This window comes from Equus asinus, chromosome 6 (assembly GCF_041296235.1).
Source record: "Equus asinus isolate D_3611 breed Donkey chromosome 6, EquAss-T2T_v2, whole genome shotgun sequence".
Classification (NCBI taxonomy): domain Eukaryota; kingdom Metazoa; phylum Chordata; class Mammalia; order Perissodactyla; family Equidae; genus Equus; species Equus asinus.
The window spans coordinates 95,129,946-95,143,982 of NC_091795.1; the positions used below are offsets into that span (position 1 = coordinate 95,129,946).

The window sequence follows — 14,037 nt, forward strand, 5'->3', positions numbered from 1 at the left end:
TTTACACATGAAACAATTCAACAACTGACACCTGAATACTCTTGAATTTGAGTCATAAAAATTCTATTCTGAATCTCTCTGAATTGAATGTGTAGATATTATACAAAGAAATTACTGAATCCTGAAAGTCACAATTTTACAAACGTATAAATTAAGGAATTTGGCAAGAGTAACAGGAGGGAAGAAATAGAAAAGAAGCTTAAAACTTTAAGTGATTATCTCTATTCATTCATTCCAATTCAGAATATGGATATGAAAATACGAACCATCGTGTATTTTCTTTTCTTAAAAGTACAGTAAGTTGCTATGAGCAGATCTTTAAGGTGTCGAGGAGACGTGCAAACCTGCCGGGAAGTGGAGTCAATAAATTGTAACAGGCAGGTTATTAGGAGTTGTAGAATAATGGACAAATAGGTTGGTAATTTAGCAGTATTCAAGCTGTTGGAATGAGGGCCACTTGATGTCCAAGTAAACAGGCTACCCCAGAGAAACTAATGTATTTTATTTTAAGTAACAGAAGTAGAATCAAGCATTAAAAAAGTTTTAACATATAGAGAGACATAAGGTTCTCAATGAACTGGCGTGAGGGCCTCATACAGTCTCTGCGCAGCCAGCTCCACCATCTCTCGGAGGGACTCGTCATCTTCACTTCCTTCTTCACATTCTACAGTCTGCAAGTAAAAGCACAGACACGCCTTTCAACCCGAGTCTAGCGTCACTATATGGAAGCTAACCTGATGCTCTTTAGGAATGATCATCTCCCCTGGGGTGGAGGTCACAGTAGCATGATGAGCCAGAACCAGACTCCCTGCGCTGCACACTGTGGGCATCCGCACGGAGGCAGAGACGCCCCCAGTGTGATGACTGGCTCTAATTAGAGATTAATTTGGGGGAAAAAAAAGTAAATGGAAAGTCTAGTGAACTATATTTACCTTAAAGCCCATATTTTGATCCAGTAAATGGTACTCCAGGGAATTTAGTTGGTGGAACACAAATTACTTAGCAAGCAATGGATGTGGTCATCTACTCAACATTTGATATTAAATTTGATTTAGACTCACTAATAAACTTCTAGTTACTTCTCAACTATAAAACACTACATCCTGTTTAAAAACAATTTATCATATCAATATTCCTCTTATAAAAAACTAGGGGGGCCAGCCTGGAGGCATAGTGGTTGGGTTCACGTGCTCCACTTCAGCGGCCCAGGGTTCACAGGTTCAAATCCCAAGTGTGGACCTACACACCACTCATCGAGCCATGCTGTGGCAGCGTCCCACCTACAAAGTAAAGGAAGACTGGAATAGATGTTAGCACAGATACCATCTTCCTCAAGCAAAAAGAGGAAGATTGGCCATAGATGTTAGCCCAGGGCCAATCTTCCTCAAAAAAAAAAAAAAATTTAGGAAGGACAAAAAAAAATCCTTTCTTCTATGACCTAATGATAACTACTGTTAACACTGCAGTGTATAACCTTCTAGACTTTTAGCTATACATATATATTTCTTTAAAACAAAGATGGGATAATTTTTCATACTTGCTGTCTTTTAACTTTTTTTTTCACTCAACAGTTTAGGTGGACAACTTTCAACATTAATAAATCTACACCGGGGCTGGCCTAGTGGCGCAGTGGTTAAGAGCACAAATTCCACTTCTCGGTGGCCTGGGGTTTGCCGCTTTGGATCCTGGGTGCGGACATGGCACCGCTTGGCAAAAGCCATGCTGTGGTAGGTGTCCCACATAGAAAGTAGAGGAAGATGGGCATGGATGTTGGCTCAGGGCCAGTCTTCCTCAGCAAAAAGAGGAGGATTAGCAGTAGTTAGCTCAGGGCTAATCTGCCTCAAAAAACCCAAAAGAACTACATCATCATTCTTTTTTTTAAAAAAGATTTTATTTACTTTTATTTATTTATTTATTTTTTTCCTCTTTTTCTCCCCAAAGCCCCCCAGTACACAGCTGTATATTCTTCGCTGTGGGTCCCTCCAGCCGTGGCATGCGGGACGCTGCCCCAGCGTGGCCCAACGAGCAGTGTCATGTCCGTGCCCAGGACCTGAACCAACGAAACTCTGGGCCGCCTGCAGCGGAGTGCGTGAACTCAACCACTCAGCCACGGGGCCAGCCCCGATCATTCTTTTTTTTTAAGAAAGTCTTTATTTTGCAGACCCAAATACCACAAATGAAACTTTTTTTATTTTTATTTTTTGATGAGGAAGACCAGCCCTGAGCTAACATGTTTCCAATCTTCCTCTTTTTGCTTGAGGAAGATTTTCGCTGAGCTAACATCTGTGTCAATCTTCCTCTACTTTGTATGTGGGATCCCACCACAGCACAGCTTGATGAGTGTGTGTAGGTCCACGCCCTGGATCCGAACCTGCAAACCCCAGGCTGCTGAAGCAGAGTGCGCGAACCTAACCACTACACCGCTGGGCTGCTCCCCTACATCATCATTCTTGATGGCTGTATATATAGTATTCCATGAGGGTACATCTTTATGGGATCCTACACAGAATTTATCTATTCAGTTATTTATTATCTCCTACTCTTGGATACTTCGGTCTCTTGCAATTTTGCTCACGTTATAATCAATGCTAAAACAGACATCCTTGCATATGTATCTTTGCTTGCTTGTCTACTTATTTTCTTCAGTTAAATCCAGTAAGTGGAATTGTGGATAAAGGTGTTTACTTTTTTAAGGCTTTTGATGCATATCACCAAACTGCCTTGCAGAAAGAATGTACCACCTAATGTACAGCCTCTTCCCGGCCTCAAATAGCACCCGAGAATAACTGTGTCCCTATTCTTTCACCAACACTGCGTCATAACACTCTTTTTAATCTCTGCCAATACGATAAGCAGTGATATTTCATACTTTAAATTTGTATTTCCTGTAAGTATTAGTGGATCTGGTCTGAACATGTGTTTCATATGTCTACTGGCTATCTATATTTGTTCTCTAGGGAATTACTTGTTTATGTGCTTAGCTTATTTTTCTATTGAGGTAAAATAAATCAAAACATCTTTGACTATATGTCAAAGAACATACAAAAGAAATGTAAAACATACATTATTTGTTTAGTAGAACTGTTCTAGTCTTCAGAAACAACCCTGTGAGGAAGACGGACTTGTTTGTTTACGCTTGTGAAATAATTATGCAAGATCTGCTGACGTGAGGCCAGAGCAGGCCCCACGCTCTCGAATCCTATTGTTTGGAAAAGCTACTTGATCTTGCTGGTCAGAAGAGCAGCTTCTCTGGAAAATCTGGAATCAACAGGGGGCCATACGCGAGACACACTGAGGCAGATTAAGGCGTGCGATGGAAAAGGCAGACAGTGGAGTGAAGTAGGCACGGGGAACGTGTACACGGAAAACACTCAGGACAGAATGAGGAATACAAAGCAAGCATGGAAAACTTTACATATAATAACATAAGCACAACCGTAAAAAAGCAAGTATAGGAAAAACTGGAAGGAAATGCCAAAATGCAAAAGTAAACTGTCAGGCGTGGGATCACAGATGACTTCTGCCTTCACTTTATTTCCCAAATGTCTTGAAATGCAGGAAGGAACCGCTACATACCCGTGTCTCCAAGTTTATGTTAGCAGTTTTTCCGTCCACTGTGACACTAAGAACAGAGCCATCTTTTACACTTACACAGTCTTCTCCAAATATGTCCCTTAAGATAAACAAAGATGCAATATTAGTGGACAATACATTTACAAATATGTATAGTTTTACATATTAGGGGAAAAATAATATTGAAGAGAGGCCCTAGTTCTGAAGTAGAATACTTATACCCATACTTGTATCCACTCCTGAGATACACTTACTTACCTTTACATATTTTATTAATTTTATATAACAGGTAACATACATAGCTCCCATTTATCAAGAGCGCTCCGTTCAGCAGGCGCTGTGCTGGGTGCTTTGCGCACACTATCGTGACCTACAGGAATTTTGGCAGGGAGCCCCTTTCACATAAGAGGAAGACAAGACAGAGGGACATGATTTCCTTTAGGTCCCAGGGCTGGTGTTCAAATCCAGGCATGGGGTAGAAGCGGCTCCCAGCGCCACTGGCTGTCCATGCCTTCCACTCAGCTCCGAATGCCTCCCCAGTTACACTTTGTGCTCACCTGAGCACTGTGCCCCGGGTGCTGTGCTAGGCGCTGGGATGTGGAATCACTAACCCCCTGCCTCTGTCACCGAGCAGCTACAGCTTAACCATTAGTTTCCACATTCGTCCCCATTGGTTACACAGGCATCCGCAAACAGCAGTCCCAACGGCAGGCTGGACGCAGGCAAGAGCAGGCAGTCAGGGAATCTCAGACGCCCACAGACTGGCCAGCCTCAACAGTTAGGCACCAACAACAGGTATTAAGCTGGGAGGGGTGGGGGCGATTCGCTGCTCGCTCTTTCAGTTAGTTAATGTTAATAAATGTTTGAATAAACTTGGCTAGGCAACCTAGTACTAAGGAAAAATACTGTATTTTAACTACAGAAATACATTCACCATGACAGGAAAAAAGGTTTCATTTTCATGATCAATTGATGGTTTATTTAAAGAAACCAGTAAATGTATTCCTACATAATCCTAAGGATTTAAACAACTGGAGCGATAAGCTGCAATTTTTAGAATACGATCAACTTGCATGTTTGAACACACCGGAGTCGCGCATTCATGAGGGGAATGCAAGCTCTGGCTCTTTATCTCCGCTTCCTGTTTCTAATGGTTCGAGTGTGTCTGTGGAAGCGTGAAGGGTGGGGGCAGGGGCACAGGAGAGTAGGGTTGCGGGAAGAAAGCCAGCGGACACTAAGGCCGAAGGGCCAGCAACCCCCTGCAGATTGCCCGTGCAGGGCTTAACCGGAAGAGCCGCAGCCATGTGCACTCCCGTCCAGCACCTCTGTGCCACCTGGGAAAGCCTGGCTATCCCAGGAACACAGGCTCTTCTCTTCCAGCAAAGGCTCTGAGAACAGAGCGGCCCCACAGCAGAATGGCACAGTTACTAAGTTCCCTGGACAGGCACAGGAGAGCACTGACGCCTGTCCTCTCCAAAGGGCTTTTTTAACCAGGGTTCCCAAGAGAGATGGGGGCAGGGAGCCGCCTAACGCCTTGAAATCAAAGATAAAATTGTGTGTGAGCTTGTGTGTGTGTGTGTAGCTGTGCGTATTTCCCCACTGGGAGAACTTGCAGAGCCTCACCTGACTGTCCAAGGAGTCAGTGGTCTACAATGACTCAGATCAGACTTCCAGGCTAACAGGGCAGGCTTTCAGAAGCTGCACAGTAAAGTAAGAGAGCTGGGGGCTCCGACAGCCACATGGCTGGGAACCGACAAACAGAACCTGCCACCTTTTTAATGGCCATAAAAATCGCTGTTCCTGCACTGTTTGCTGGTTTTTAGTTTGTGTGACAGGGATGCTTTTTATTTTTTTTAGATTTATTTTTTTCCTTTTTCTCCCCAAAGCCCCCAAGTACATAGTTGTATATTCTTTGTTGTGGATCCTTCTAGTTGTGGCACGTGGGACGCTGCCTCAGCGTGGTTTGATGAGCAGTGCCATGTCCGTGCCCAGGATTCGAACCAACGAAACACTGGACCACCTGTAGCGGAGCGTGGGAACTTAACCACTCGGCCTCGGGGCCAGCCCCAGGGATGCTTTTTGAAACCAAAATGATCCCACCAAGAACGCTTTTCTGAAGATGTGTGATGGCTTCTGTAAGCAAAGTCACCATTTAAAGCCTATCACCCGGGGCTGGCCCCGTGGCCGAGTGGTTAAGTTCGCGGGCTCCGCTGCAGGCGGCCCAGTGTTTCGTTGGTTCGGGTCCTGGGTGCGGACATGGCACTGCTCATTAAAAAAAAAAAACCACGCTGAGGCAGCGTCCTGCATGCCACAGCTAGAGGGACCCACAACAAAGAATATACAACTATGTACTGGGGGGCTTTGGGGAGAAAAAGTAAAAAATAAAATCTTTAAAAAAATAAATAAATAAATAAAGCCTATCACCCATTTTTTTTCCTGCATTTTCTCCCCAAATCCCCCCAGTACATAGTTGTATATTTTAGTTGTGGGTCCTTCTAGTTGTGGCATGTGGGACGCCACCTCAGCGTGGCCTGATGAGTGGTGCCAAATCCGCACCCAGGGTCTGAACCCTGGGCCGCTGAAGCAGAACACGAGGACTTAACCACTCGGCCATGGGGCCGGCCCCAATCACCCATTTTTTAAAAGCCACTAACTGGCTGCTTTAAAAGATTATCAGTGTGGAATTTTGTGGAAAGGAAGGAACAGAAATGTTAACATAAAGACCTCCAAACATGCAGAGCACCTAATTTTATTAAGATGTCTAATTAAGTACCATTCAATTTAAAAATAGGAGCAGGCGTTTATTCAACAAGTATCTGAGAGATTGCTATATTTAAGGTACTGCGCTAGATGCTGAAATTATAAAATTCAAATCTTTTTATTTTTCCTTTTTTGGGTACAATACATAAGCTTAAATTGTAGTTATCCACTATGAAGCAGTTTTAAATGATATTTGGGAAAAAATTCTGAAATCAGGCTTAAAGAGTACTTGAGGAAAGAGGAAAGACCTAATATTTGGTGTTTAGGAGAATACTGAGTTTAAAGGTAATAAATAGTTTACAGACTTACTATCTGAGAAGAGTCTAGAAGAAAAGCATTTTTTTTTTGCTTTTACTTATTTTTTATTGAGGTAACATTGGTTTATGCCATCATATAAATTTCAGGTGTACATCATTATATTTTGATTCCTGCGTAGATCACATCATGTTCACCACCCAGACTAATTACCACCCACCACGACACACACGTGCCTAGTCACCCCTTTTACCTTCCTCCCGCTTTCCCTCTGGTGACCATCAATCTAATCTCTGTATCTATGTGTTTGTTGTTGTTGTAGAAAACCATTCTTAACAAAGAATTCTCATTTAAGGAGAAATAAATGTATAAAATGATTCTTAAATGCATAGTGACGTCAGGTTAAGATTTTAGTACTTGTCCTTGATGACAGTGTTTTAATCTTGGCTGACTAGGCCAGCCCATGTAAAAGCGTCCCGAGGCTCTATGTTCAGTAGCACATATTTCAGAGAAATGCCTAACCAAACAGGTCACACGTACTTGGAACCAGCTAGGGTTTAGCTGGAAAGAAGCGGTTCCAACTGCTTTACTGATAGAAACACAGGCACCAGAGCGCTGAAGTGACCTCATCTGAGCCTCACAACTGGTCAGCGAGTGAGCCCGAACCGAATGCAGGCCGCCCCTCCCACCCGCTGCCCCGCTCCCCGGTCAGCAGTAGTCTGCAATACTTACTGCAGCATGATCTCCAACCTCTTGCTATAAACGTGCATTTCTAATTTCTTAGAAACCTTCTGTACTGCACCTGGAAAAAAAGCAACAGAGGGTTCAATTTCCAAATTGCTATTTAAAATAATTTCCAAATCAATAATCAGAACATAGTTACTGGTAAGTCAAAGTGATTAAACTATGGACTCCTCCAAGTGACAAAGATGTATACATATCATCTACCTGCTGAGGCAAACTGATCTTTTCATCACCTTATTTCTGTTCTTGTTGAAGAACCACAAAATGACATTTAAGATTATTTTAAATCTTATTTCTGTCTTTCAAACATTTCCACATTTCGTTTATGAGCAGAAGTGAGTGAAATCATAACTCCAGGAGTTCTAGGGGCACATCCAAGCTCAAAGATCTCTCCAATCTTTTGTTTTATCTAAAATGTTACGTAAATTTACCATGTCACTATATATAATGCACCTATAATTATTTTAACAAAATTAATATTTAAAATCATTTGCCAGTTAAATTACTTAGCCTTCCCCCAAAACAAAGTAACATGACAGATCAGGAAGACGAGCCAGGCTTGATGGAGTTTCAGGTGTGCCCTGGCCCATCAATGTGCACTCCCCAGGCTGTCGCCAGCAGCAAACAGTGCAGGGCTAACTGTCTGGCAGCTCCTCGAAAAGTTAAACAGAGTTAACATACGACTCAGTAACTCCACTCCTAGGCATTGACCCAAGAGAAATGAAAACATACCTCCACAGAGAAATTGTACACGAATGCTTACAGCAGCATTACTCATAAGAGCCAAATGGTAGAAACAACCGAAATGTCTAGCAACTAATGAAGGATAAACAAAATGTGGTATAAATATACACAGTGAATACTACTCAGCCATAAAAAAGGATAAAATCGTCCCATTCACAACAACATAGATGGACCTTGAGGGTATTATGTTAAGTGAAATAAACCAGATAGAGAAAGACAATCTCTGTATGACTCCATTCATAGGCGGAAGATATTCAAACATGTGGACAAAGAGAACAGATTAGTGGTTACCATGGGAAAGGGCGGGTGAGGGTGGGCACAAAGGGTGAAGTGGTGCACCTATAATATAACTGACAAATAATAATGTACAGCTGAAATTTCACAAGGTTGTAAACTATCATAACCTCAATAAAAAATAAAATAGAAACAAACAAACAAAATGTGGTATATCTTTACAACGGAAAGCTATTCTATAAAAAGAATGAGATACTGTCACATGCTACAACATGGATGAACCTTGAATCGTTATGCTAAGTGAAAGAAGCCAGTCACAAAGGACCACATATTATGGTTTCATTTATGTGAAATGTCCAGGGTAGGCAAATCTGTAGAGACAGAAAGTAGATCACGGGTTGCCTTGAGTCGGGGAGAACGGCGGGATTGGGAATTAGAGCTAAAGGACATGGTGTTTCTTTTTGGAGGGATATAAATGTTCTAAAGTTGACTGCGGTGAATCTACTGTGTGGAAAAAGAGCGAAAATGTCATTTTTCCTAAACTGTTCTATTATTCAGACCATAGTTACTCCAACTGTTTTTAACTCATGAGTTTTAACTGAACATACAACTAACCAGACGCCAGCCAAGAAAGCTACATAATAAAACCTTTATACTTTAATTATAATCATTAATTTTATTACTAACTATTAAATAAGCATTTAACTGACATGTAAAAACAATCTCATAAAAGATAGTAAAAAATAAATAGGTCGCCAGCCTTGTGACTGAATTGTGAAGTTCAGCGTGCTCCATGTTGGCAGCCTGGGTTCGTGGGTTCATATCCCAGGCACAGACCTACTCCTCAGCTGTGCTGTGGTAGCAACCCACATACAAAACGGAGGAAGACGGGGCCAGCCCTGTGGCCGAGTGGTCAAGTTCATGTGCTCTGCTTCAGTGCCCCAGGGTTTCGCTGGATCGGATACTGGGCATGGACATCGCACCACTCATCAGGCCATGGTGAGGCAGCATCCCACATGCCACAACTAGAAGGACCCACATCTAAAAGTAAACAACTATCCAGTGGGGGGATTTGGGGAGAAAAAGAAGAAAAAACCCAAAAAAACAGAGGAAGACTAGCACAGATCAGATCATTGACTCAGGGCGAATCTTGCTCACCAAAAATAAAAAAATAAACAAACAAGCTATGAAACCGTATATTAAAAGAAATTTTCCAAAGCGTATGTGTGTATACTTGCATATTTATCACTAATATTTATGACAAACTCTTCAGCTATATGAGAGTACACTAAATGTGAAATCATATAATCATATACATATACCTGCCCTTAGTAGGTCGATGTGTCAAAACAGGACAGAGGCATGCTGAAAACAGGTGCAGCGTAAAACAGAAGAACATAATGGAATACAAAAACCAAAAAGAATACATTTTGAAACGTATAAGCTTTCCTATATCTCCTCGGTGAAAATGGAGGGACATATAAATTGAAGTTGAGGCTAAACACACACTCAGATACCAATTCAAGCTGTGTTTCCAGAATCTGGACTAAGTGTCAGCAGGCTGAGAAATGAAAAGGGAGCAAAATGCTATCAAAGAAGAATCCGATTGTTTCACAGAAGGTGCCTCCAGAATGGAGCTGGCAAACTTTCTCTGTAAATGGCTCGCTCATAGTTTAGGCTGTGTGGACCATATGCTCTCTGTTGCTACTTCTCAACTCTGCTGTTGCAGCTCAGAGAGCATTAGACAATATGTAAACAAATGGGCGTGGCTTGGTTTCAATAAAACTTTTTATTTACAAAAACTGGTGGAGGGCTAGGTTTGGCTCATGGGCCCTCCTTGCTGACTCTGCTCTAAGATGGTAAAATGCCAAATTTGGATAGGATAAAGTCAACTAGTTACATAGTTAATGTATGGAATGAATGTCCTCTACTTCTTCATGTTCAGCAAAAGAAGGAGTGTGTCAGTCTTGAAATACTTTTCATCTTCTGAGGGAACAAGGACTACTTATTAAAATTCCTATCACTTAGCCCCAAGTGTGTCAACTTTCCATGCTACTGTATCACAAACACCCCTTGGATCACTGTCTTACCTCTTTAAAATTCATCTTGTCTGTTTTCTTTCTCTCACCCCCTATTGCTAATCCATCAGGAAATACTGCTGGCTTTACCTTCAAAATGTCTCCCCAGTCCAACACTTGCTGCTGCCTCCACAACTTCGACCTCAGCCTGAGCCCCACCTCCTGTGTGCATGAGCACGAAGGCTCCTAATTGGAACCTCTGCTTTCACACTTGCCCCCCTAACAGTCTCCCCTCAACGAGCACCAGAGGAATCCTTTAAAACCCTGCAGTGTAACCTATTTCACTCAGACTGCAAGTCCAAAGTCCTAAAAGTGGCCAACAAGGCCCTATACGAAATGCCCCCCCAAACCTTATCAACCTGCCCAGCGATCACTCGAATGTAAGCCCCTAGAGAGAAACGATCTCCTCTGTTCACCAACGTCCCTTAAGACCTTTATTGAGCAGGCACTCAATAAAGACATGCTGAATCAATGTTAAATGGAAATATGCAAGCACCTCAATGCTCCCGAAGAATATAAAATCTCATTCTTAATACACCACAAAGTGGGGAAGAAGCAGGAAATATAAGGTAGCCAGCTAGTTTAACTCAACTCATGGAGAAGCCTGTTCTCACTTGTCTGCAATGAACCTCTGCTGAAATGCTCAAAGGGTAACCTAATGAAGAAATTTTTTTATTATGATTATTAGTTTAAGATAGATCACTAATAACATAATGATTATTTTGAATTCAACTACTACAGATCAGAGTAAAGGTACATTTTCACTTTGGACCAGAGTACTAAGAAAAATACCCAACAGAAAGTCAAACTATCTATGATGGCTCACGTATTCCTTCCTGTACAACAGAGACATTAACTATTTGGTGATTACTGTTAAACCACAGCATCCTTTTTTTTTGGTTCTCCATAATCATTCATCAGAGCAGCAGACGACATCTTGACAGCATCGTTGAGTTTCATGCCAGCATGCTCTGTGACCCCTCCTCTCCCATACAGCATGGAAATGGGCTTAGAGGAGCTCAGATATTGAGCATCCCTGGAGAGTACACAACATCTTAATCGGCCTAGAAAAACACCATTTTGGCAGAGAAATTTCATTTTTCAGAAAAGTATATAAATATTTTTCTGAATACTGACATTAGGTGATATTATCACAAAACAAGCTTCATTCTACAAAAGGGTTATCAGAATATAATGAACAGAAGCAAGCTTGAGGGCTAAAACACATTTCAGTTCAGGAGTCTTGGATCTGAGCTGAAGAGTCTGAGACACAAAGCGAAGGCAGCCGTGTTCTTAGAGAATTGGGCATTAGTACTGAAACGTGTGCTGGCCAAAAAACTCTGTTAATCTTTTCATTCCTCTTCTCTGTACTTAACCCTTGTCCCTCACTTCACTGTTCCTAACTTGTGCATCACTAATTAGTTACAACTTTTGTAAAAGGTCCTCCTTCCCACATATCCCCACCCCATACCTTGTCCTTTATATTTTTACCACCTAAGAGGTGTAAAATACTAAGAGAAAGCTGACGAATGCCTTTAAAACTGTTCTGTCATGCATGTACTCGTGGCCCAGGGCAAAGAGTGTGATACTGAACACCACGTGAGAATCCAAGGCGTGATGTTCTTCTGTGCTTGTCTAAATTGCACAGCTCCATCTCCTATGTTACACACACGGGAGTATCTATTACCTAGTTAATTCAACTAAAACAAATTATCAAATGGTGTCCAAATGATAATTTTTACAAGCACTATTATTCAAATTAAAAGCTCACCAGTAATTCAAATGAATAATTTCGATTTGTCTAGGTATTTATTCATTTCATATTATAGAACTGGCCTGTTACAAGAAGATGGGTAACAAAGTAGTCGGCTACACTTTTTTCTCCTGAAATCAAAGAACTACTTGTTTATTTTTTTAATTTTAAGAAACAGAAATATCCTATCAGAGAACAAGATCTGATGCGGTGTGAAGGGTAAAGGCCGGGAGGCCTCCCAGAATAGTTCAAGAGTGACTTCTTCCCCCAGCAGCAAAAAGGGCTACTGTACATGCCAACAATGCCGATCTTAAGACATGTATTAGACTGAATTATGCATAAAATAGAATCAAACTGTAAAGAAATAAACACAAAAATACTTTCGCTGGTGTCTTCTTTGGTTGAAAATTGCTACTTAGAAAAGGAAACAAAGTTATTGCAAAGTTGCCTCATAGGGCGATTCCATTCTATTTAACACTTGGCAGCATGTAGTAGCATTATTTTCCTATTAGACATCCTGGCTCAATTCAGCATTATTGTGGACTTTCTAATTAAATTGATTTTAAGAGGACTAGGAGATTTTATCTTTATGTTAACTGCAACTGGATTTTTACGGTATGAATGAAGACTCAGGACAAAAAGTAAATAAGATGTTAGTAATATACATTGTTATGCATATATCACATCTGAAAGGTTACAGGAATGAAAAAACCAGATTTGAAGTTCTTTAGGACTCTGTTTTCTGCTTTTTGGCTCACAGAGCCATGGCTGAAATGAAAGAATTAATTGATAAAAAAGAAGTAATTCTGTACCTTTCCTTATTTTCGGGTTTGACTGAACTTCTAATATCACGGTCGTTACTGTATCTGCATACATATCATTGGAAGGGTTTGCCAGCCACTGTAAAGCAAAGGCAAGTTAGGAAGGGATAACTGCGCCAACCACAAAAGCTGCCATCACTACCCACCCATCCAGACCGTACATATGATAGGACTACTGCTTCTAGCATCTTCACTGAAATTAACTGACTCACTCTTTCCTGAAATGGATTAATAATGCTGGACTTCTCTAATTTTTTAAAAATAACAACAGTAAAATGTACTGAGCACTTCCTTTGTGGCAAGTGTTTTATATACACTATCTCATTTAACTGTCATCACATCTTCATTATAAAGGAGGAAACTGACTTAAAGTAACTCGCACAGGCAAACACAAGCAGTAACAAACTCCTAGTCACTATATTTTAGGAGCATAGACAGTAATATTTTTAAACATTTACTTTTGTTTCTCATATGTAGCCTAAGATCCCATAATACTCTTTCGTGTGCTCAGTGCCCCAAGAAAGTTTTCCATGTCTACCAGGTTAGGGTGAAGCCAACTGAATTATTTTGGGAACGAGCATCCTTCCTATTTTTCATTCTCTTTCCAAAGACTACTTTTACAAGCAACGTGAGGCACTTGAAAAACTTACTCTAAGATCTTCTTTGACATGTTAACTCTAGGGGACAAAAATACATTCTCTAATAGTATTTAGTAGCCTGAGCTAAATTAATGTCTCTAGTATCTTTTCCCCTTTCTCAGATATTAATGCTTTGTATATTATTGTAGGTAACTTCATGTTATAGATAACCAGACTTTTTGACAATTTCTTCAGTTATTTTTAGCCTTATGAATAAAATTTAGACTTAAATCACAGAACTGATTGGGACCAAGCAAACAGATCTTTTTTTTGTTTATTTTAAAAAATAATATGGATGAACAGAATAGTTCATTATATAGCTGGGAAATTTACGTACAACCTTGAGGTAGAGAAACAGACAAGGTCCCTCCTGGGATCATTCAGTCCAGGATTCACTTTGAAAAGTCCTTTAAACTTAACGGATGCCAACCTATCAA

At 40.9% G+C, this 14,037-nt stretch overlaps 1 protein-coding gene across 2 annotated transcripts in view; it reads right to left on the reverse strand.

Annotated features, from left to right (window-relative positions):
* Nucleotides 1-481: 481 nt before the first annotated feature.
* Nucleotides 482-14,037, reverse strand: part of CPSF3 (cleavage and polyadenylation specific factor 3) — a 41,426-nt gene continuing 27,870 nt past the window's right edge. For both annotated transcript variants that reach the window (XM_014866767.3, XM_044771930.2), the window contains 4 exons: nt 12,954-13,041; nt 7,321-7,390; nt 3,577-3,673; nt 482-671 (listed from right to left, as the gene is read on the reverse strand). In XM_014866767.3, the coding sequence (XP_014722253.1) occupies nt 570-671; nt 3,577-3,673; nt 7,321-7,390; nt 12,954-13,041 (357 nt within the window). In that variant the 3' untranslated portion in view covers nt 482-569. The remainder of the gene's footprint in view (nt 672-3,576; nt 3,674-7,320; nt 7,391-12,953; nt 13,042-14,037) is intronic.